This window comes from Panicum hallii, chromosome 1 (genome assembly GCF_002211085.1).
Source record: "Panicum hallii strain FIL2 chromosome 1, PHallii_v3.1, whole genome shotgun sequence".
Taxonomy (NCBI): Eukaryota; Viridiplantae; Streptophyta; class Magnoliopsida; order Poales; family Poaceae; genus Panicum; species Panicum hallii.
Window position 1 is genome coordinate 50,882,531 of NC_038042.1, and position 22,699 is coordinate 50,905,229.

At 46.3% G+C, this 22,699-nt stretch overlaps 3 protein-coding genes and 1 non-coding gene across 6 annotated transcripts; 2 read left to right on the forward strand and 2 right to left on the reverse strand.

Moving 5' to 3' along the window:
• Positions 1-271: 271 nt before the first annotated feature.
• Positions 272-343, forward strand: TRNAP-UGG. Its single transcript has one exon. It is a non-coding gene; the product is annotated as a tRNA-Pro (tRNA).
• Positions 344-761: 418 nt separating this feature from the next.
• Positions 762-1,460, reverse strand: LOC112898269 (basic salivary proline-rich protein 2-like). Its single transcript, XM_025966628.1, has one exon. The coding sequence runs from the start codon at positions 1,458-1,460 to the stop codon at positions 762-764; it is 699 nt and encodes a 232-aa protein (XP_025822413.1).
• Positions 1,461-2,175: 715 nt separating this feature from the next.
• Positions 2,176-10,422, reverse strand: LOC112902638 (protein SHORTAGE IN CHIASMATA 1). Of its 3 annotated transcripts, XM_025971772.1 has the most exons (10): positions 10,095-10,422; positions 9,837-9,920; positions 9,669-9,743; positions 9,528-9,584; positions 9,351-9,443; positions 6,930-8,842; positions 5,785-5,992; positions 4,508-5,245; positions 2,784-4,340; positions 2,176-2,554 (listed from the first exon to the last, which is right to left on the reverse strand). In XM_025971772.1, exons 1-10 carry the CDS (start codon positions 10,386-10,388, stop codon positions 2,438-2,440), a joined length of 5,136 nt encoding a protein of 1,711 aa, XP_025827557.1. In that variant the 5' UTR covers positions 10,389-10,422; the 3' UTR covers positions 2,176-2,437. The 3 variants fall into 3 exon arrangements, with proteins under 3 accessions (XP_025827557.1, XP_025827567.1, XP_025827573.1); XM_025971782.1 differs by lacking the exon at positions 9,528-9,584 and having other exon boundaries at positions 9,351-9,434; XM_025971788.1 differs by lacking the exons at positions 9,351-9,443; positions 9,528-9,584.
• An 8,236-nt stretch (positions 10,423-18,658) lies between these two features.
• LOC112874024 (O-glucosyltransferase rumi homolog) lies at positions 18,659-22,628 on the forward strand. The gene is made up of 7 exons (XM_025937172.1): positions 18,659-19,041; positions 19,331-19,375; positions 19,775-20,397; positions 20,676-20,868; positions 21,097-21,161; positions 21,241-21,451; positions 21,976-22,628. The coding sequence occupies exons 1-7, from the start codon at positions 18,886-18,888 to the stop codon at positions 22,336-22,338; spliced, it is 1,656 nt and encodes a 551-aa protein (XP_025792957.1). The 5' UTR covers positions 18,659-18,885; the 3' UTR covers positions 22,339-22,628.
• The last annotated feature ends 71 nt before the right edge of the window (positions 22,629-22,699 follow it).

A 22,699-nucleotide genomic window follows, 5' to 3' on the forward strand; every position in this document is an offset into this window, starting at 1 on the left:
GCGTTCTGGAGCGCCACCTACTTGTAGCTCAGTAACTGCGTGAGATTTGCCGGTTGACGGGGACCCGTTGTCCTCGGATCTGAGGAGCGTCTCGTTGGCAGAAGTCCACCGTCGCCGTCAGCGTATCATGTGCCTGTGTGCTCCTATCTAACTTTGCGGCGCCTCCTACTTCGTCATCCGGCTGATTATACCAGTCAGAGATTCATAAAGGCCAACGCGTGTGAGCTGAATAATAGAATAATTACCTTAATTAACAACAAAGACCAACAAAGGGCATTTGGTCTAGTGGTATGATTCTCGCTTTGGGTGCGAGAGGTCCCGAGTTCGATTCTCGGAATGCCCCCCTTTTCTGGACTAGTTTTTTTTACATCTTCCGTTTTGGCCAGTGACTCGGTGAGTGCACAAATTCACACGCAGAATATAATCTGCTCTTTTCTATTGCAAAAAAATTTGATGCATTGCTGCAACTAAATTCCAATCCGGTGGCGGTGGGTAGGCACAAAACAATAAAGGATTATAAATGTGATTTTTTTTTTGCTTTTTACCGTTTTCTTCCTTGCATGTGAGTTCACAAATTGACACGCAGAATATCATCTGTCTTTCAAAAAAAGAACTTCTATTTTGCAGATTAGGGCATCCAAGTGACCATGCCGTGCGTACGCACAAAAAAGTCCTAACCCTACCGTGCTAGCCTAGCCTACTGAGTTGTATCTGACTTTTCATCGCACGCAGAGCTGGACCGAAAAAAACTGGGACACCCTCTAACTTGATTCGTCGTCGTTGGCGCCAAGGGAACTGCTGCTTGGCTCGTTCACCTGCTCCGTGCCGCCGCTAGTCGCACTGCCCGGCTGCGCCGTCGGCTGCGATTCACCCGCCTCTCCGGCCACCGCGACGTTCCCCTCGTCTTGTTGCACTTCACTCTTGGCCACGGGGGGCGCCGCCGCGCCCTGGCCGGCGCACCCCGTCGTCTCCTTGTCGGGAGGAGCGGCCACCGCGCGCGGGCCGTACGGGAACGAACGTGGCGGGCCCTGGCGCGGCCGCTTCGGGAACGGGCCGTGGCCTCCGTGGAATTGGAACGGGCGGGGGCCCGCGAACCGCCGATGCGGACGCTGCTGCCCATGATGGAAGGAGTGGAACGGGCGGGGCCCCGCTGGCTGGTGGTGCTGCGGCGGCGGCGGGCCGCGGCCTTGGTGGAAGCGGGGCGCGGGCGGGCCTTGCTGCTGGAACGGGATCGGGGCAGGCGGGCGGCGGTTCTCCAGCACGTCCGAGGGCAGGTCGCCTCTGTCCACGAGGTACTCCGCGGCGAGGCGGCCGGCCGCCATCAGAACAGCTTCCCTCTGTTGCGGCGTCATCTGCTGCTGCTCCGGCGGCGCCGGCGGGCGGTAGGGCTGGTGGCCTCCCCCGTGGCGGAAGCCGCCGCCATTGCCGTTTGCACGCGGGTAGTAGCCTCCAGGCCGCATCGGCCTTATTAGCTCGATCGTCGACGAGCGTATATAAAAAACAAACAAATAAATTTCAGATGAGGGAGGCCGGGAGACGAACGCGACACGATCGAACTTGACGCGATGGGGGCTGCTGCTGCTGCTGAGTTTTAAAGGGCGCGGAACGACGAGCCCGCGTCGGATTTGGGCTGATGGTGCCCTGTCGTGGGCAGCGCAGACGGACGAAGTCCGGCAACGAGCAGAGGTGTCGAATTGATTCCGGAGATTGTAAAAGGCAATGGCAGTCGTCCCCGACTCGGACACGGGAGGTTCTCTCTCTAAGCGATGTGGCCTAGTATCTGTCAATTTTGAGTTATTCGCTCACCAAAAAATGGAACCTCCCGCCCGGGGTGTTTGTGCCGTCTAGTAAAGAAAATAGTCCAAAGGCCCATCCGGCTAACATTTGGCGTACCAAAGTATATCGAATCAAGCAGCAGACTCCTGAGCTATGATTCTGAGAACTTTTCAGTCTCTGATGTGATTATGGCATGCAGTTAAACAGTGGGATAAAGAAAGCACTTCCGAGGATACACACCTTAGGCGATATGCCATATCCCCACAATTTGGGAAAGGTAGCAGCTAGTTAATGCAAAGCATCAGAAATGCAAATATGTTTCAGCAAGGGTACCGAAGTGAAAAATCGTATCAATGTCGTGAACCTATGGGGCGATAGTGGCAGAACAATTTCATAGGCTGGAACGGACAGGAGCCCTGGGTCAAGTATGCAACATTCAATCATTCCCAGGAGTGCTAAAAATAATATCAAACATGGACGGATGATGGAGTGACAAATGTACGCATTCCATCTCCCACAAGGTTCATGATGGTTCAAGTTCTTGTTGAGACATGGTTCATGGATTATGTTTGCCAATTAAAACATAAAACTTACATATTGGGGGCACCGTTTCTTCCAAATGACATGCCTGGGTGCCCAGAACGTTACCGGACATGATAATCTACGTACCTTCTTCCCGGTATCTTTTCCGGAAGCCACATCCAACACCAGGGCTGCTTTGATGTCTCCAGACCAGCTTGCTTTGTTTTTCCTTCCCGTACGTTGCAAATGAAAGTTTCTGCAAAAGATTATCCAGAGTAACTTAGTTGCATCCTAAACACTAGCATACAGAAAAAAAAAACAACAACAGTATACGCAGCGTGTGCATTCATATTTTTACAGAAGGTAAAATTGGATCTCTAAATTTTTCTTACATAAATTTTCGATCTGGTAAGAAATGAAACTAGTACTATATAAATTAGATGTATTGTAGACACCAAATGCAGCAATGGTTTATCCAAACGTACCTGTCTCGCTCGCTTGTCAAGAGGAGTCCATGTAGGCTCGATGGACGGCAGTATGCTCTTTTCAGGATTTATACTTGGCTGTGCCTTGAAATCCATTCTTATGCTATGGCTCTGTGCTTTAGTTCCTCCTCTGCCTTTCCCATGCCTGTGAGCCCCATTTGAAGGGCTCTGATTCCTCACAGGGGTGTTTATATTTCTTCGATATCTGAAAGATTCAGTATTTGAAGGGTTCTGGTCCCTCAAAGGAGTGTCTGTATTTCTTTGATAACTGAAAGATTCAATAGGAGGAGCACTCAGAAATCTATATGAGCTATCTCTCATTCTTGAATTTGACATTGCTGATGAAGCATTGCATCTAGATCGCTCTTGGCGTGCTATTCTATTTTCATTCATTTGCCTTAGATAATCCATTTCCCAACCTGAGCCTTGTGAAGCTCCATAATAACCAAAGTCCTGTTTCAGAAAAGAAAGAGAACTTGCTGGACTCTGCATTGTTTCCTGTCTTGGTTCCTGATACCTGCTGGCTAGATCATTTCTGTGAGAGCTTGTGGTGAAATCCCCATGCAAATGACCTGTACATGTTTGATTTGGACCGCACGAAACATCCCAGTCACAAGGTTCGTTATTGATCTCCAGTGCTGATGGAAATGTTGGATGGCTGGAAGCTCTGCAGAATGATGGTCTCCTGGTGGGAAAGGAGCTTCTGATTGGCTGTTTAGCTCCCAATTCGGGTTGCCCAGAGAAATTGCATGTGTCCACCATACTGCTAGTCCTTTCATTGTATGTTCTGAAATTCGGAGACAACTCGATGATGAAGTCATCATCTATCATCTGATTCCTAGCAACTGTGTCCACATCATGTTTTCTTGGCTGATAAGAGACACCTTTCCTCCCCATATTCAAATTTTGATCAACAATAAAGACTTCTGGGAGCTCAGGCATTGTATCCTCTATGTGAGAGAATTTCCTTAACTTAGATGGTGAGAACACCTTGTCATGTTCATAATCACCACACAATTGATCACGAGGATTAGGGCAGGCAGGATCGTTGATTGCTACTGAAAAGTCCACAACACGCCTTTTCTTTTTCCTTGTGGACTGTAACAACGCACTACTGATATCTGAATCTACAGAAGAGCATTCAGTCATTACGGACCCTGATTCACCTAGCTCACCAAATTTGCACAAAGCACTGAAGAGACAGATGTTCTGTGGTGGCAAACAATACTTTTCAACAGCCTGAGTGCGTTGCTCATGTGACCATCCGAGGAAATCCACAAGACTACCAGAAGAAAGTATCATGTGTGCAGACAGAGGAATAATTGAAGGGAATGCTGTGAGGAATGATTCGGCCAAACTTTCTGATTCAGGTATACCTGGAGGAACCAGATTTTTCCTAACAACATTCCTGATGCAATTGAGAATGATTTGATCTGTTGATTTGGGCGTTTGTGAGAAAAATAGCTGCAAATTCATGTCTAGGCTAGCAGCTGAAGCATATAGAGAATCAGATGCCTCCATTACAGGAGAAAGGAAGTGGTTTTCAACCTCGAAGACCTGCAAAAGTGGAATATACAAACCGTTCTGTTACAATATACCAAAAATAGCACAAAAGAATAAGACAAACAAGTGTAACATATGTGCATTCATAAGCTCTCAATGGCATGGCATGGCCACTCTATTTAGGGAAAATCAAGTTCTCCATCATGAGCAAAACCAATTACCATTATGCAGCCACTGAAACAGAAGCTAAGTGACATCAGAATGTTGGTAGAAATGTCTTCTATAAAATTTGTTATACTGGATGTGTCCGCTGATATTGTTAATTCGCTGGACCCAAAGGTTCTGCTATCATACCATAGTAAACAAACTGCAGCACTAAGTATTAGGTCCACAGGCAGATCAACATCTCGCTCTACAACCTGCATTCCTTCTTTCTCCAAAGCTAGTATCTGCTGATAAGATGATCTTCGAGAGAACAGCATATGCTTTCCATGATTTCCAGTATTTACAACAATCACTACCTCTGGGGCAGACAATCTTCCTAACTTGGTGCTGTCAGTTTTCACACTGAGAGGGAAGTCACTAGCTGATGCTGATTGGTTGTCTTGGGGGGGTTTTATCACAATGGCAGATACAGAAGAAGTGGAGCTACTCTTCTCAACTGCAGGCACAATTTTTTGTGAATTGACGAAGGTTATTCGGTTCAAGGTAACGAGCTGTTCAGCTGCAGGCACAAAGTTATGTGAATCAACAATGTTCTTTTCATCCAAATTTCCCTGATTCTGAAGTTGACCATCCACAGGGATTTTTTTGGATGGATCAGCAGCGAGGTGATTGCTCAGCTTTTCCTGCAGATGTTCCTGTTGGTTTGTTGTTGGTATAAAGTTTAATGAATCAACGATATGCATTTTGTTCATCTTTTCCTGCAAGTCTTTCTGAAGTGTATGCACAACAGCATCCTGCAAATAATCACGAAAGGAAAACTTAGGCTCTTCGGTGTTAACAAAAACATTTGCTGCCCCATTAGTCATTTGAGGCCTTCAGTGTGGAGTGTGGACCCTCAAAATCCATACCACTTTCATTACCCAACACGTAAAATCCATGCTCATCAAAACTAGATATCATGGATACAAAGTTTTATGAGTAAACTGATAATACAGTTGTTTGCATGTTTCCGTTACACATATGAACACATTTTGGAGAGTGACACGTAGAAATGAAAAAGGAAAAGAAAGGGGCATATTTTTACCTCCATCTTTGGTGTAGGAATTTAGGAACTCCTAGAGAGAAAAGAGACACTCTAAGCTTTATATGTAATCAATAAGTTTTATAAAGAAAATTTACTTGAATGGATAATAGATATAGAAACAATTAATAGAACCAGACTCACATTTCGATGCATGTGCGCTTATAAAGCAAAAGCTTATAAGTTATGAACAGCAGGACCAAAATAGATATAAAGATTGAATTAGTTCGATTGGAAAAGAGTGATTGATACCAATGTGGATTTCAGATCCTTGTCTGTGTGATTGTCCTCGACAAGAGCAACTGGAAAGTCTTCACCATCGACTGTGACATACAGGAAATGCAGTGGTGGCAAACCATCTAATTTGGGAGCCAGGGATAACAAGGTAGATGATTTATTTGGACCTCCATATTCCAATATCATGCAAAACTCACTGAAAGGGAATGAAGCTGGAATGTTCCTTCAGGATGGAAAAGAAATGAGTGATATATGATATTTTTTTTTCAACACGAGTGATATGATATGTGAGAACAGACACACTAAAATCATAAAGCACACAAAAGAAAACTGTCTACAGAAAACGATAAGAAACTTTTTGGACAAACATTTTTTTAATGTTTTCTTTATCATGTAGACATGGCCTATATGAGATTTCTAAGATGTTACACCATGCACTATCTGCATGTGCACCAAAATTTTCAAAGTGCTAAAGTGTCAGTAATTATCAGAAAGAATAAAAGGTTAGAAAAAGATTCAGTAAGTAAGCAGGCAAACTACTTACAAAAAATATGCTTCTAGGCTTGTGTTATATACAAGTGGTAATAAATGAAACTAGACTGGCACAGAAAAGGTTGAACAATTCATACATTCCATACAGTTAAAAATAATGTGAAACATTCACCTAGTTTTAAATTCTAACCATACGTAGTAGATTCTTAGTGTCATAATAGACTGATTATTTATAACATTTTTATATCAAAAAAAGAACTAGGAACTGAACATGTGTACTGTAATGCTGAAACGAGAACTGATTGCATCTTACCATAAATTACATATTGTTTGGACAAATCTGTAGTTTATACAAAAGTTGGAGAAATAAATTCACCAGTTATAATCAATTAATCATATCACTCATGATCCTACCAAAATTTGGCCTTTAGGATCCTTCAATCCAAAGCATATTTTTATACATCTTTTATTATATATGAATAGCGGCATACCATGCTTAAGAATGTATAAATATGAAAAGTTATCATGACAATTAAGCGGCTAACTGAAAGAACCAAATAATATGTTTTTATAGTTGATTTTATTAGTAGTAACAGAACTGAAGAGACAAGGAAATAGCGCAGATAATTGGCTCAAATGCGGCCTAATTTCAATTCATATGGACTTACTTGCTATCTAGCAGAATGCAGTCTGATTTCCATAATTCTTCTAGCATCCAAGTTGCAGAAGGGTATGTTCCAACCTCAACAGATGTCATCTTCATGGCAATTAGCTTTTGACCCAATGGCAACCAGAAAGCTCTATCAGAAACTATAAGAATCTTTTGGCCGATCTGAGTATTAGATCTAAGGATTGCCTCAATTTCAGACAATGATGGATGAGACTCAAACAATTGCTTCTCAGCTTTCAAACGTGCTTCACCAATGCAGCATTGAATATTTCTTAACCCCTCAGGAATACTTTCAAAGCTTACAGTCAAATTGCCTATATACAGATAGGCAGCATGCAGACCAAAGAAACATAGGTAATATGCAACCTGCTTCAATGCATACAGTACGATAAGTGCCATTTTATCTTCATTTTTACAGAGACTGTACAAACCTTCTGAACCTTCTGCAGTTATCAGTTCAAGAAGTTTTTGCTTTGAAATGTTTAAACCTTGCCCATCTGAGAAAGAATGTCTGAAATATGTACTTTCTTGCAAAGCATATGTATAATTTACATGGATGTCTTTGATAAGGCCTCGGATAAGATCTGAGAGCCTGACAGGATGAATTTCTATGAGTTTGTTAACTTTTGATCTGGTTGAAAAGGGAAATGCTTGTTGTTTTGAAGGGGGGATGGCTGAAGTAAAAACATTCTCAGCATTCCTTACTTTATTGGTTCCATTCTTCACATTCAAGTAGTAGTTTAGCTCATTGGATTGTGACATTGACCCAAGCAACGACGATGCCTTTTCTGAAGGTTTCTCCATGTGGCTATGACCACTTTCTTGTTTATACTTCTGAGCTGCTTCCAACTTAGCTGATGGATCATGAGATATAGGTTCAGGAACATAAATCTCATTCTGCTTGTCCTCATGTTGAAGCTTCGCACTTCTCTGAAAATCCTCCAGAAAATCAATGCCAAGAGCTGGTGTCTGCTGACAACTAATTTGCAGCTCAGAACTTAAACTGCAAGGTTTTACCTCCTCAACCATGCTCGCATGAGTAGAGCAGCTCTCCCGGCTGCATGGCCCTTCCAATAGAAGATGCCAATCCAAATAAATTCCATCTGCTGCAGATAGAGGAAGTGGTTTCAGGGAGCATAGTACTTCTTCTATAGGGGGGATCATTGATCTCACTGCTTTATCATCAGTTAAAATAGGCGTAGGTAGCGATTTGAATGTATCATCAACTAAAGCCAACTCAGAGCTAACCACCGATTCATAGAAACGCCTTGCTTGATCAAAATCATCTTTGAATATTTCATCAGATGTATTCATCTCAGCCTTCTCTGACTGAACAAGCATCTTGAAGGCATCATCAGAAGGAAAGTCGATTATCTCTACTTTCTCGAAGAGCATGAAGCAAGGCAAGTCTGAACAGGTGCCATCAGGTTTGAGAGGGTATAATGCTGACTTTTTCTCGAGTAATATATTATCATTGATCCTCACAAGATCCATTTCTGCTACATCCTTTGCTGTAATTGTTTTTTCCGCTTGATACTCCACATGTGGGGCATCTTCGCAAACAAAGGCCAACATGTCCATATCACGTGATCTCAAGAACTCAGTTGAGTCAAATGATGGAAGATGAACTTGTGCTCCATCATTTAAGTTTTCAGCAATATTAAGAAAAATATTGGATATCACTGTCTTTGCTGGGCATTCATCAAGCTCCCAAGAATTCCTACTAATCTCCAATTGAGGTATTGTTAAGCCATGCTCTAGACCCGCGATTTCCAAGCAGTATCCATCTCTTGCATAAGGACAGGCCTCGTCATCGTCATGTTTTACAGGGAGTTTTTCTACTTGATAAATTGACTCTGCAACTTCAGCTGGATATGTTATTGTTGTCTCAGTGTCAATATCAATGAAATCCTGTGAGAAATCAGAAGGTAGTTCAGAGTCCATGAGAAACTGATAAATTATATAGTATAAGAATGCGATACTTTTCATAGTCACGAGGAATCAGATCAGCAAATGGACATCCTAATCATCAGGTGTTTACTCTTGAAACCACAGACACAGAACTGAAGAAATCCTGTGTTATATTATCGTGCATACATGATGCATCACGGATATAGTATAAAAATAGGTAACAATCAACTTTTATTTGAAAACAGTAGACCTTAATTATTCCCATTTAACATATATGTGCCAAGAACTTATGGGTCTAAGCACAATATTACATCCCTCTCTCAGAACCAAACTGCAGCTCCAAACATAAAAGTAGATTAGTGATCCTAATTAAGATGTGACATGCCAAGAGCTTGTGGATCTAAGCATGATATTTTCATTCATTTCTCACAACTAAATTGCACCTCCAGACACAAATGTGGAATGCAGAGTAAATATCTTAAAATTTAGATGGGATGATGTAGAGTACCAGATGGATTTTCACGTCTGGGAGACCAAACGAAAAGGTGACACCACCATCTGGCTCTTCATCATCAAACGATGCAATTTTTCTCTGCAAAACCTTTCATACCACGAAACAACAGAGTTTGAGCCAGAGCAGGAAACTGCATGACAGTATAGGCAATACCACTGAAATAAATATTACCGGCAGGAGATCGACCTCTACAACCTCAAACCTGAGCTCCTTCAACAGCTCACGTCGCTAACACAATATTATGCAGAAATTACACGTAAATCTCCTATGAAACAATCACATCATAAAAGAACAAGCAGAAACTTCGATCACCTTCTTAAGTGCGGAGGGCCCCAAACTGGATCCCTCTTCCTTCTCACCCTTCTCGCAGCTCATCTCGTCCAATCCCTTGAACAAACACACACAACTTTCAGAAATGCTCCACGGGTGGATGAACAGAGCCCAAAAATGTACGGAGTCCAAACATAAAGCTTCACTTGCCTTGGGGATTTTGAAAGCAACAGGAACCGTCGAGCTATAACCCTTGCCATACACACCCCTATCGTAGAGATAATCATCCAAGCCCTGCGGAAAAATCCAGGGTTCTAGTGATTCACAAATGCCACAAAATTCCACACATGGAAGCACGTACGGCATTGACCAAAATCACACAAATCACCAGTTCATCACCAATCTGAGCTGCCCTCACTAAACCCACACGACCAGAGAACGAGAACCCCGAATGCGCGGCGGGCTCACCTCGTCGGCGGCGGAGATATCCGGCACAGGTAGGGGCTGCGGGATGACGGAGGCGAGGAACTCGGAGAGCGCGGAAGCGACGGGGAGCGAGTCGAGATCATCCCCATTGACGCTCGCGACGGGGAGGAAATCGGCGGGGAAGGGGAGCGGGTCGGGGAGGTGAGGATCGGGAGGAAGAGTCGGGACGGGGAGGGAAGGGAAGGGTAAGGACGCTAGGGCTAGGGCTCGGTCGGAGGAGGCGGCCGCCGACGGCGACGGCGCGCAGTAGTCGGTGGCGAGGAAGCGGGACCGCATGGCGTGCCGCGGGGAAGGGAGGTAGGGAGCGATGGCAATGGTCCGTTGAGGCGTTTGGAGCAAAAGCAACAGGCTGTCCGGACTTCAGACTTCGGAGTTCAGAGTAGAGACGGTGAATTCGAAGCTTCAAAGTTCAAAATTCGAATTCGAACACGAGGTTGAGGAACTCGCGTGATGGGCCGACTGCCTTTTCATTTTGAGGAAAGGCCGACTGCTTATAGAAGACTTAAATTGGGCTGACCAAGACTTGTATAAAATAAATAATCTTTGCCGGCCCAGCCCACAAGACATAGCCTGAACGGTCTCGGATTTACCGTTCGATCTAAGGCGATCACGGCCGTTTATAGTCCCCTCGACTGTTCTATATAATCCGAAACCTAGGGTTTACTGTTGCTGTCTTCTCGTCGCCTTTGCCTCTTTCTTTCCATGTCGAGAGAGGAGAGGAGCGCAAGATATGGAGGATGGCGAGGAGAAAATTGCAAATTTAGGACTCCAAATATCGCGCTTCGCAGTTTTGCTATTACTAACATTGATTTCATAAAAATAGGACTTTAAACATATTCAACTTGATTCTACTACTATTATTGGATGTATTTCCTCTATTTTCTATTTTTTCATGTATTTGGCAGGATGAAATGACCATTTACCCTTCCACTTTAATTTATGCACCACACTTGATACGTTAGGCGTGGCGTGCTGCCTTGCCGCTGCCGCCCTTGTCAGGCAGGCAGGCGTGCAAGCTGCCGTCGCCTAGGCAGGCAGACAGGTTGGCAGGCCACCGTCGTCGCCTGGGCGTAATGCACGGATGCCAGGAACCGCCACCTCAAGCCGGGCCCGTGGCCGTGCCGCTATTCAGCAACCTGATGTGGTTGCGCCACTCCGCCGCCCACGTGGAGCCGTTCCTACTGAGGCTCTTCAAGCAGTGAGGCCCCATGGTGACCCTCCGAATAGGCGCTCCCACCTTGCCGTCTTCGTAGCCGATCGCCGCCTCATGGGCGCCAGCGCCATCATCGATCGCCAACTGGCCTAAGCCCGCCACTAGCACGCTCCTTGGTGTCGGCGGCAACATCATCACAAGTAGAATGCCTCCTGCGCCGCAACCTCGTCGCCGTGACGCTGCACCCGTCGCGCCTCCTCGTGCTCATGTGCTTCGGCGAGCCCGTGGTGGCCGAGGGGGCCCCTCGTGAACCAGCCGCGGAGTGGTCATTGGCGGCATCTGCCAGGCTGGAGGCGGGTGGGCTGGCGGCACCGCGGCCAAGTTCGAGGGGGGGAGGGGGCGTGACCGCGGATAGCTGCAGCCCCTGGGGCTGGCTGCATGGATGGCCGGGGCTTCATGGCCGCTAGCCCTAGCAAGAGGAAGACGAACCGGAGAGAGACTCGATCGCGAGATGAAAGGGAAGATATGCATGCATGAAGTGGGAAGGATAAAATGATCTTTTGATCCTGCCAAATACATAAATAAAAAATAAAAAAGAGAGGAAATACACCCATAGCAGTAGAATCAAGTTGTATATGTTTAGAGTCTCAATTTTACGAAGTCAATATTAGTGGCAAAACTGCGAAACATGTTGTTTGGAGTTTCAAATTTGCAATTTTCTCTCGAGCGGGATTGCGGGATTATAGATATGATTGTAGCCTTATATCAAACGGATACATTTGGATTGACTCAGCCAAAACCGACAAGGATAGGGACTCGATCACAGGCCTGGTGCCTGAGTTGCCGCTCCACCTCGTCGGATCCGCCACCCCTGCCTTTTGCCTAGTCAAAGCCGCCGCCGCCACCACTCGTCGCGAACATGCGTTGGGGCCTCGCGTCATGGGTGCACACCAAGGCCTTGCTTCGTGGTGGCCTGGCCGCGACCCATTGGCCTCCCCTTGCATCATCCATCGTATCTGATTTGATAAGCATCTGAAAAAGGAAGGGGAAAGGAGGAGAAAAATATCTTCTCTCTACTCATATTGCTCACACTAGTTTGGTGGCCGTCCTATATGAATCGACCGGCAAAGTGCAGAGCCCGTTGGATTAAAAACGAACCATGCTGAGAGGGGCACTCACGATAATCTTATTTGAAGAGTGCTCTCTAAATAGATTTTTCGTTATTATAAATCGATAACCCTCCAGCAATATGAATCTATTTTTTTAGGAAAATGTGGTATTGTGTTGGAAATTTTTCGGCCCATGGCAACGTAGGAGTATAAATCCCAATTATTGGATAGCTTGTGAATCTCTATCTCTATCTCTAAAAGTTTAGAGATGGAGACGGTATGTCAACGTGCGATCAGGCTCCATGCGAATTTCTTTTATTTTAAACCTTTGTATTAATATTTTAAAAATAACTCATCTTAGATTTTATTTCCACGGCGTGACCCTTTTGGTCACGCCGGACGGAGTGGTGCGATAGGATAACGCTGCCGCGCCATATGCGGCGGCGCGATAGCCCTGCCATGCTAGCGCCGGTGGGGTGCGGCAGCCAGTGTGGCGCTGGCTGGGCCCGGCCGTGCTGCGCCACCACATGTGGCGCGCCAGTCTTGTCGCGCCAGGCGGGATTCTTTGCACGCATTGTGGGCGCCTCTTGCTTCTCTTCATCGGTCATCGGAGGGGGGATTTGGTGGTGGAGGTACCCACCGTCTAAACTCATTGCACGGTTCGGTCTTCCACTCCTTGTATGGTTACAGTTGGATCCTAGGATCGAACGTATCCGGGCCATCGATCCACTGGAAAAAATAGCAATGGCAACGATTGGTCAGAGACTTCCACTTACAAATGTAGAATGCTCTCCAGGAGGTTTTAGGATGCCTTGATTGCTTCACTTCCGCCAGAATGTCACCTGGTGGTCACGAACAAAATAGGACTGGAAGGGCAGGAGGAACGGGGGCATCCGCAGCGTAGTCGGATGGGTAATGTCCATAACCAAGCTGCTTGGACCAATCGCGTGGGTTGTTCATCGTGCATACATACATAGCACAATTACCAATTAATGAATATGAAAAAATAATGTAAAAGAATATTGCTAAAGTTTGCGTATACTACAACTTCATTGGTTTGACTATTACAAAATATATCCCAACTTTGCATGATACATATGGTGTTCGAAAACAAAATAATCACAATGCAATTTAGTCTAATATGCTCAACAACTCTATACAAGTGTGCTAACCAACATAACATGACAACCTAACTTTCTTTAAAAATTCACACCATACTATGTATACCTAAAATCAATTATTAACTACAAAAATTAATACATGCAACTAATTATACACGTCAAATCGGTGGGCAATACGAATACTACATCTAAAGCAAACATCTAAAACAAAGAGAATATCACCTACGTCTATAATTTTTGAATTTATCATAAACCAAGTAATGCAAAAAAACTAACACATCCACCGAGGAAAAAGAGATTTTTAGAGGGGTACCTTCCCTCAAGGGCGGGGAATGATTTTCCTCCTTTTCCTACCCCAAATCGGCCGATTTGGGGTAGACTGGTGGCCGGCGGCGGCGAACGGGGTGGGAGGCGGCGCGTCGGCCAGGAAAAGAAGAGGAGGAAGTGAGGGAGGTGGAGGGGGAGGACTGGGCGCTGACCGGTATGGCGCCATCCCTTCTAGCGCGAAAACCTGTCGCGCCACATGCGGTGGCCCAGCCAGCGCCACGCTGGGTGCCGCGCCCCGCCAGCGCCACTGTGGCAGGGCTGTCATGCCGCCGCATATGGCGCGGCAGCGTTGTCCTGTCGCGCCACTCGGCCCGGTGTGATCAAAAGGGTCACGTCGTGGAAATAAAATCTGGAAGGAATTATTTTTAAAATCTGAATAGAAAAGGTTAAAAAACTCTCTTGCCTTCTGCGATCTAATCACCGTCAGATGTTCATTGATCTGCCGCTTTGCAACTGAGGGCCGCTTGATTGGTTTGGTTGCCAGTCGGCCTGCTGATCATCCTGCACATCCCTTGCCGTCCAATTGATGGCGATGTAGTATATCAATCCTAGACTCCACCCCACGCCATAATTCTCGCCACGCATTTCAAATCCCCTCCATCCGATTCCGGCAATGCCAGTTTCGACATTTTGTTTGAGCTTTCACCCGCACTCATCGCAAATCATCTTGCCACCTGTGATCTTACTGCCGTGCGAGTCGCTCTATCTTGCCGCGTGACAACCGACGCCCCTTTGATCTAATCTCCATACATCGTTCTGCCAATCGCCGTACCTGCTGCGACCAACACTCCGTTGGATCGCGTCGTCCTATCGCGTGATAACACCCTAACGAGAGCCATTTGATCAATTCAACCCTCGTGCGATCAATCCCCCATGGCTTATCGTCCTGCTAGCATGCCTCATAGAGTCAATGCAGTGAGTGGCCCTGCTTTGCTGGAAGAAGGTTCAGGTTTGGCCGCTGTCAGTGGAGCTCAAGGCAACAACAATGAAAGATGGTGGCGAAAGGTGAAGAACCACTCCACCCTCTAGCTCCCAACTTTAACCCCCAAAACGGACTGACCTCTCTATCTCTCCTGGTCCGAGCGTCATTCGGCAGCGATCGGAATCACAACGTCAGTATGATTCCAGCGAGCCACACGGCGGCGCTAGGGCACGAGGTGAGCGGCCCCGCCTTCACGATCACTCCTTCCGTTTCTTTTCCGTCCTCTTACTTAATCTGACAGACAGGCCGAGGCCCAAACGTTGTTCCCTTCTCCCGTCAATCCCACCAAACACTTGGGGCAAGTACATTGGAGCCGTCTAATAGGCGGTCTTATGCAATGACATATCATCTTGAGATGACTGAACATACAACCTCTACAATATTATTTTTTTATCTCGTAGTAGTACCATGTCTGGAGTGAAAAAAAGAAATATTATGAATAGTATGACGACAACAACTTGTACAATAGTGAGTAAGTGGTCTCATAGTCCTTAATTTTAGCCTATGAGGTGGTTGTTTCGTGAAGCAACTACCTCATTCTCTCTCCTCCCCCTCTCTCATCCACATCAACAAAAATCCTACATGGATCTGCATGAGACAACCTATATATGAGACCGCTGACATGTAGTATTGTATACTTACCCTTATTCAATCAATCGATATGCAAATCACGTGTTGTCTTCCATCTGCCAATACGTGCGCTTCGCCAATCATGCCCCCGGCCCCCTCCATCTACCATCGCTTTCCCTGCGCCGCGCCAGTCCATTTTCATCGCCTCTCATCTCCAATCAACCTTTTGTCCTTCCCCACGGCTCCTCTTGGTCCCGGAGATACATCAAAGGAGGCTATGACGAGGCAGACATAGGCGCGGTGTCGCTCGAGGGGGCTATTTGCAGTCACATATGTGAGTGCGAGGGGGAGCGTCGCAGAAGGCTCCCCCCCCTCCACCGCTATGGGCCGCGAGTGGGTTGGCCGCGCTCCCCCGCCTCCATCGCCGCTCGCCGTCCCGGCGCTTCCGCCCTCTGCCACCGCCGACGCTAACCCGGCCCTCGTCCTTATCATCGGCCGTCCTCATCGTCGGCCGAGCTCCCACACCTCCACCGCAGCCCACCGGCTCTGGTGCTGCCTCGGCGCCTTCGCCGCCGTCCCAAACTCCTCCTTCTCCAACTCCGTCCCAAACGACTTCCCCCACCCCCAACCCTGCCCGGCCGCCATCCCCCACCGCCCCGGCGGGCAGCGCCCCTACGCCCTGCCTCGCCGCCGTCTCGACCGTCCCCACCGCCGGTCCGGCGACCCCCCGGCGATCCTCTATAGGTCCGGCAGCATAGCAGCCCCGGCAACCCCAAACCCTAACCCCGGCAGCCCCGGAACCCTAACTCCGGCAGTCTCGACGGCATGGCGAGCGGCGGCGGCAGTGGTGGGCCGCCGGTGGGCCTTCTGCGGTTAGATCCCACCCGCGCGCGCTTGACTCATAACATTAGCGTCGCTCAACGCCCGGGCAGCAGAAGAGCACGACAACACGTTGGGAGTGGGAAGGAAACGGCGGCGCCTGCTGAAGTGCCGAGCGAGTAGAAGGGTGCGGTGGTGGTCGCTGTCTCTGGCTGTGTTGCCTCCTCCAGACCTCCACCAATACCCGATGGGAGCCATGGCTTCACCGGAGAGATTTGACGGCCAAGTGCATCCCCGCCGGTGCGCTGCTTCCTCCACCGACGCAAAATGGTAGCCGCGGCTGCCTGCATCAGATCTTGGACGGACACATGCAGCGCCGCGAACAATGTCTTCAATAATGCTGGTGCTTGGAAGGCCGTGGACGATGTTATCCTCAACGTTCCCGCCAGCAGCAAATCTTGCAAAACTGGCCGCTCATGCTCGCCGGCCCATGCAGGGACGATATATATCAAGGTGCTACGCGTAAGTGTATCTCTCTACTCAAGCACATTACTTCTCCTGTTCTTGCCTAGCCAGAGCGATTTGCCGTGTGCAATTTGCCTTGCAACCTAATTCTCGGATTCTTAGGATCATCGTTGTGCCGGAGAGCCCCAATACCTGGGGCATGGCCAGCACAGCCAGTGGCTCCCGCTTCCACAAGTTGAGGTGCGAGGAAAAGCTCTAGCCCCAGCACCACACATCCACCAGAAGAAGAATGTAACCGGTTGCAGCACCTGACGCTTGACTAACGATATGGCCAAACTAACAGTGTGCTTGCTTGTGTTCTTGCAGGATTGGGGCTCGCCAAATCATCGTTTAGAGGTCGTTTTGCAGCCTGATCCCAAGGTGAGCTTATGCCATACCCGCCGTTTGATTTGAGATTGGCTTGAGCCTCGTTGAATGTACACCCACCAATTAGGAGCAATATCACCGTGTCTGTTCTGTTATTTCATCTCCAGGCTGTTTACTCCAAGGATTGCCATGGGGTTAGCGTGAAGGGGCATCAGCTTGCAGAGTAGCTAAGCTAGCAGTACAACCTGACGTCACCTGGAGCTCCAACATCATGGTCAGGCACTTGAGAAGGTGAACTTTTGGAAGCATTCTGATCTTATGTGTGCATTTTTCTTAATGACACTGGAGTATCATGATATCAGGGCACAGCATCATTGGTTCTTGCAGGTTTCATTTGTTAGCAGCAGTCAAGCCGGTTGGTTATTGGGCCCTATCGGAGCACATCTATGTGTTCTTTGGGGCTGGGGAGGTTAATCACAGCTTATCTTTATCTTGATGGACTTCTTTTTTCTTTGCGCTTGAACTGTTGAAGCATAATATTGTTCTTTTGAAACCGAAAGTTTTGTACCCATCAATGAGATTCTTTATTTTAGCTTGACCTATCATTCTTTATTTTAGCTTGAGCTATCATTGCTCGGATATTCCAAAATAGTCTCATACTAATATTTCTTTATTTTCTCCGGTCCATCAAACTTACACTTCTGATATTTTTTTACAATTTATTACATTAGCATTTTTGGGTGGGAAGAAATAGGTATTCCCAGTATTCGTATTCTAAAGATAGAGTTTGCATATAGTCGAGTATACTTAGAAGACAATGTATTTTTTTCTTTTTGCAGGATGACTAATTAAATGGACAAAGGGTCAAGTTTGTTCATTGGAAAATAAATTTTATTTAAAGATTTCGAAATCACGAATGCAGTGCCAGAATGGTTGCAAACTTATTAGGCTTACATTGTCGGCAGTTTAGAGAATGTATAATGGGATGAATGCATTAGCCTGTACTAGGTTGTTTGTTAGGGATTATGTTGTCGGGATTGATTCTTCTTAGTCCATGCAATGAAATTTTCTTATTAATGATATAATATTATTTGAGTGGTGATATGTGCTTTCGCAGAATTTTGCTTAAAATTTATTATTCCAGAATGTGCAATGGTTAAAACAGCTTAATTATAAATATTTTAAAAATAAGTTATGTGTGGAGAATTCTAAGATTTCAGTATGGTTCACATATATGACTATATATCTTAGTCGCATCACAGGTAAAAATATAAAATAGACATGTACCTAACTTTGTTTAATTCATAACTAAGAATTTGAATTAACAATTTTTCTTGTGATATGTCCGTAGTTGTTTTCACACTATTAGCACCTTATTAATACTTTCACTATATTGAACTATAAATATTTTACGATCGTAGCAAAGCATGAGTACGAACCTACTCGTGATTAAAAACCCAACGCAAGAGGACCTCACCAGCAGACGTTAACTCCATTCCCACGGGTGTTGGTCCACTGTCAGCAGCCACGCCAGGCGAGGATAAAAAAAAATTCGACTTTGATTTATTGATTCAGTCTGACCGCTTCCTTGTCCTGGGAACTCGGCGCCCGCATGCAAGAGACCTCAGACCCTCCCGCCGCAGCCCACGTGGGCGCGCCCTCCCGAGCGATCGACGGGCACGCAACGCTCTCCAGCAACTCCCGGTGCTCGATGCCTCGACCCAGTGCCAACGATGCCAGTGCCCATCCCGTCCTTCTCTTCCGGGGGGCGGAGTCTGACGGGCCGGGAGGAAACAGCGCGCGGCTCTGATCGCCCGGAGCGAAGAAGCGGCGGGCAAGCGAGGGGAGCAGCCGCTCGGCGATGGCTTCGGCGGCCGCAGCGGCGGTCCCGGACGGGCGGCGGTGGAGCAAGGGCGGCGCGGGCTCGCCGTCGTCGCCGGTGACCACGGCCGTCTTCCTCTTCTTCTTCATCGTCGTGGTCGGCGTCCTCGTGTCCGCCCGCTGGATCAACACCACCGTGAGTGAAGAGTTCGTTTGATGTTTCACCTTCTCCCCCCATCGCCATCTGAACTCGGTTGCATTTTCGGCTGTTCGGCATAGATATGTTCGCTGTTTTGCATCATTTTTTTCCGGAAGAATCTGCTTGTCGATGCATTTCATTTTCATGTATCGATGTTTGAGGATTTTATTATACTTGTGTTTGATTCTTGGAATAATACAAAGATTAGTTTCACGGGACCGAGGCATGAGTAGTCAAGGCCGTTCTTCCTAGGGACTAATTGACAATTAATTTAACATGCGTGCAGACTCATCTGGCAATCACCGATCTGGATCAGTGGCGCTCAAAACCGGTAGGTAAGTTCCATCCATTTTTCTTCAACAAAAATTTCACACTCACCTAGGGATGTTAATCAACACATACTCATATGGGGTTATTGGATGTCAAACTACACGTATTAGCCATTTAATCAACACATACTCTTATTAAATATGTTAATCAACGCATAATCATGTGTTCAACTGTTTGCTTCCTCAAACACAACTCCTACAAAGGAATACCTAGTAAAAATTAGACATTTCTTAGTCATGATTATTTTGCACTTTTTCAATACAGAAGTTTATAGTCCATAACAAAAACACAAAGAAGTCGATTAAAATCTCCTTGTTAACAAAAATAGAACTAATTAAATTTTCTGAAGAAACCTTGCTCACAACGCTCTCTGAGTCTTCCACTCTTCCTCTGCCTGCAGGCAATCCTGACCGCGACGCAGACCATCTCCATCCCGGCCATCCCCGACGCGCCGCCGCCGCCGCGGGCGACCTACTCCCTATCCTGCTCGGCGCCGCCGCTTCCCCGCGACCCGGACATACCCAGCAACATTTCCCAGACCCTCGACCTCGTGCTCTCCCCCAACGCCTCCTCCGCCTCCACCTGCGCCGCCATCCCCGACCCGCCGCCGCTCCCCGCCACCGCCAACGCTTCCTCAACCTGCCCCACCTACTTCCGCTTCATACACGAGGACCTCCACCCATGGCGCGCCGCGGGGGGCATCACCCGCGCCATGGTCGACCAGGCACGCGCCACCGCCAACTTCCGCCTTGTTGTCATCCGGGGCCGCGCCTACATCGAGCGCATCGCGCCGGCATTCCAGACGCGCGACCTCTTCACGATCTGGGGCATGCTGCAGCTGCTCCGGCGCTACCCCGGCCGCGTCCCTGACCTCGACCTCATGTTCGACTGCGTCGACTGGCCCGTTGTGCACGCTGACCAGTACGAGGGGGAGAACGCAACCGTATTGCCACCGGTCTTCAGGTACTGTGGCGACAATGAGACGCTCGACGTTGTCTTCCCAGACTGGTCTTTCTGGGGCTGGTAAGCAACTGATCCTAGCTTCTTTTTTCTCACCACAAATTAGTTTTGCTTCTTTCGTGCGTTGGCATGGTTCGATCAGTATTCACTGCACTCCTTGTTGATAATTGTGAAATCGACGAGAACCAATTGCAAAAGATCAGTTTCATTTCTAATGTTTATATTTTTAAGGGCTAGCGAAGCGAAATTGTTGTTGATAGTCTGTTCTTTTGGGTTTTGATGTTCAGACTTCAGACAAAGGCACAACCACCTAATAAACTGTCTGTGATGACTGATGACAGGCCTGAGATCAACATAAAGCCTTGGGATGCTCTGCAGAAAGAATTGGCCAGGGGCAACAGGAGGGTGAAATGGATGGATAGAAAACCTTATGCTTACTGGAAAGGGAATCCAGATGTTGCAGCTATAAGGCAGGAGCTCGTCAAGTGTAATGTCTCCAGGGAGCATGAATGGAACGCACGGATTTACAAACAGGTACTTTGCTTCTCTTTATGTCACATTGAAGTTTCTTATACTTAGACAAATTATAATAGCCCATTCTCTTCTGTCTTCTCACAAGTTACCTCCTTCATTAAATTGTTCAACTCCATCCCATAAAATGCTTAAAGCCTTCATTATTAGTGGATGGCCACTTTTAACTGAAACAGTTCTGGTAATGGTGGTTCATCATTGATTAGCTAGTTCATTTTTTCTATCATTTAGGATTGGCTCAAAGAGATCAAGGCAGGATACAAACAGTCAGATTTGTCTAGTCAATGCACCCATAGGTTTGTTTTCTTTTCTTGCAGGCAAGTTAAAATTTATGTTGTTCTGCAGTGATGCTGACCTTCTTTCTTTGGGAGACAGGTACAAGATTTATATTGAAGGATCTGCATGGTCAGTCAGCGAGAAGTATATTCTAGCTTGTGATTCAATGACACTAGTGGTTACACCAAAATACTATGATTTCTATTCAAGGGTGCTGATGCCCATGCAACATTATTGGCCTGTTCAGGATGACAATAAGTGTAGCTCAATCAAGTATGCTGTTGACTGGGGCAATTCTCACAAACAGAAGGTATTTTTTTGTTATATGCCTTTTACATATCAGTAATGAAAGTTTTCTACTCTATACCATAACATACTCTTCCTTATTTGTCTGAATTGGAACACATTGATTGTAAGACGCTTGGTGTTATCTGAACTACGTTGCTTGTAAGACGCTTTGTGTTATCTGAACTCAGGAGATATCTTTAAGGACACCCATATTAATCAAACCACCGTGGAGTGATTTCAACATTATTTATTTATTTGCTGTGCTTGCTTTGATATATGCTTTGGTTAAAAGCATAGAACTTTCGGTTATAACATAATAACACAAAGGATACAAATATTACAAGCGCAAAAATTGCTGGCAAAAGCTTCGTATGAGGAATACTTGCCTAGCTCTAGTCCGATTGTACGTGATTTTCACAAGTAATGATCATATTGGAGTCAAGAACACCCATTTTCTGCTATAGAGAATATTTTGTTACGTACATTTGTAAAGGATTTGCATTTTTTGATAATAACTGCGTCCATGTATCTCCTCTTAAAATATAGGCACAGAAAATAGGGAAGCAAGCAAGCAACTTCATTCAAAAAGAGCTCAGTATGGACTACGTATATGACTACATGTTTCACCTCATAACTGAGTATGCCAAGCTCCTAAGGTTCAAGCCAACCAAACCACCTGAAGCTGTTGAGGTCTGTTCCGAGTCTTTAGCTTGCCAAGCTATAGGCCGTGAGAAGAAGTTCATGGAGGATTCAATGGTGAGGTCTGCCAGCAATGCTGGCCCATGCGATCTGCCCCCTCCTTTCAGCCCTGAGGAATTCAAAGCGCTAAAGCGTAGGAGAGAGAAGACAATGAAGCAGATCGAAACATGGGAGCAGAAAGCTTCCAAGCCGGTGGATAGCAAGCCCTGAGAGCTCATGCATTCCCCTCCCCAAAAAGATTCATATAAAATGCATGGTACATACCAAATTTTTGTAGTGATAATAATCACGGGCATTTGCTATATGAAGATTGAATCAAATGTGTTACATCTAGAGTAGTCACATATGTTTTAGTTCTTCTCATCATTGTACTTTTATTTTTCTGTACTCTGGTTTAGCTGTAGCAATATGACTCTGATACGCCTTTAGAAAAAATTTAGAATCTTGTCAGAAGGTAATCTGGGAAAATTCTGGAAACAAATTCCATGATTTCTACAGTATGTTTTGAGGATTCAGAATGATGCTTCCAATTATGTCAATGCCCAGCATGGATACACCGTTACCAGATAGT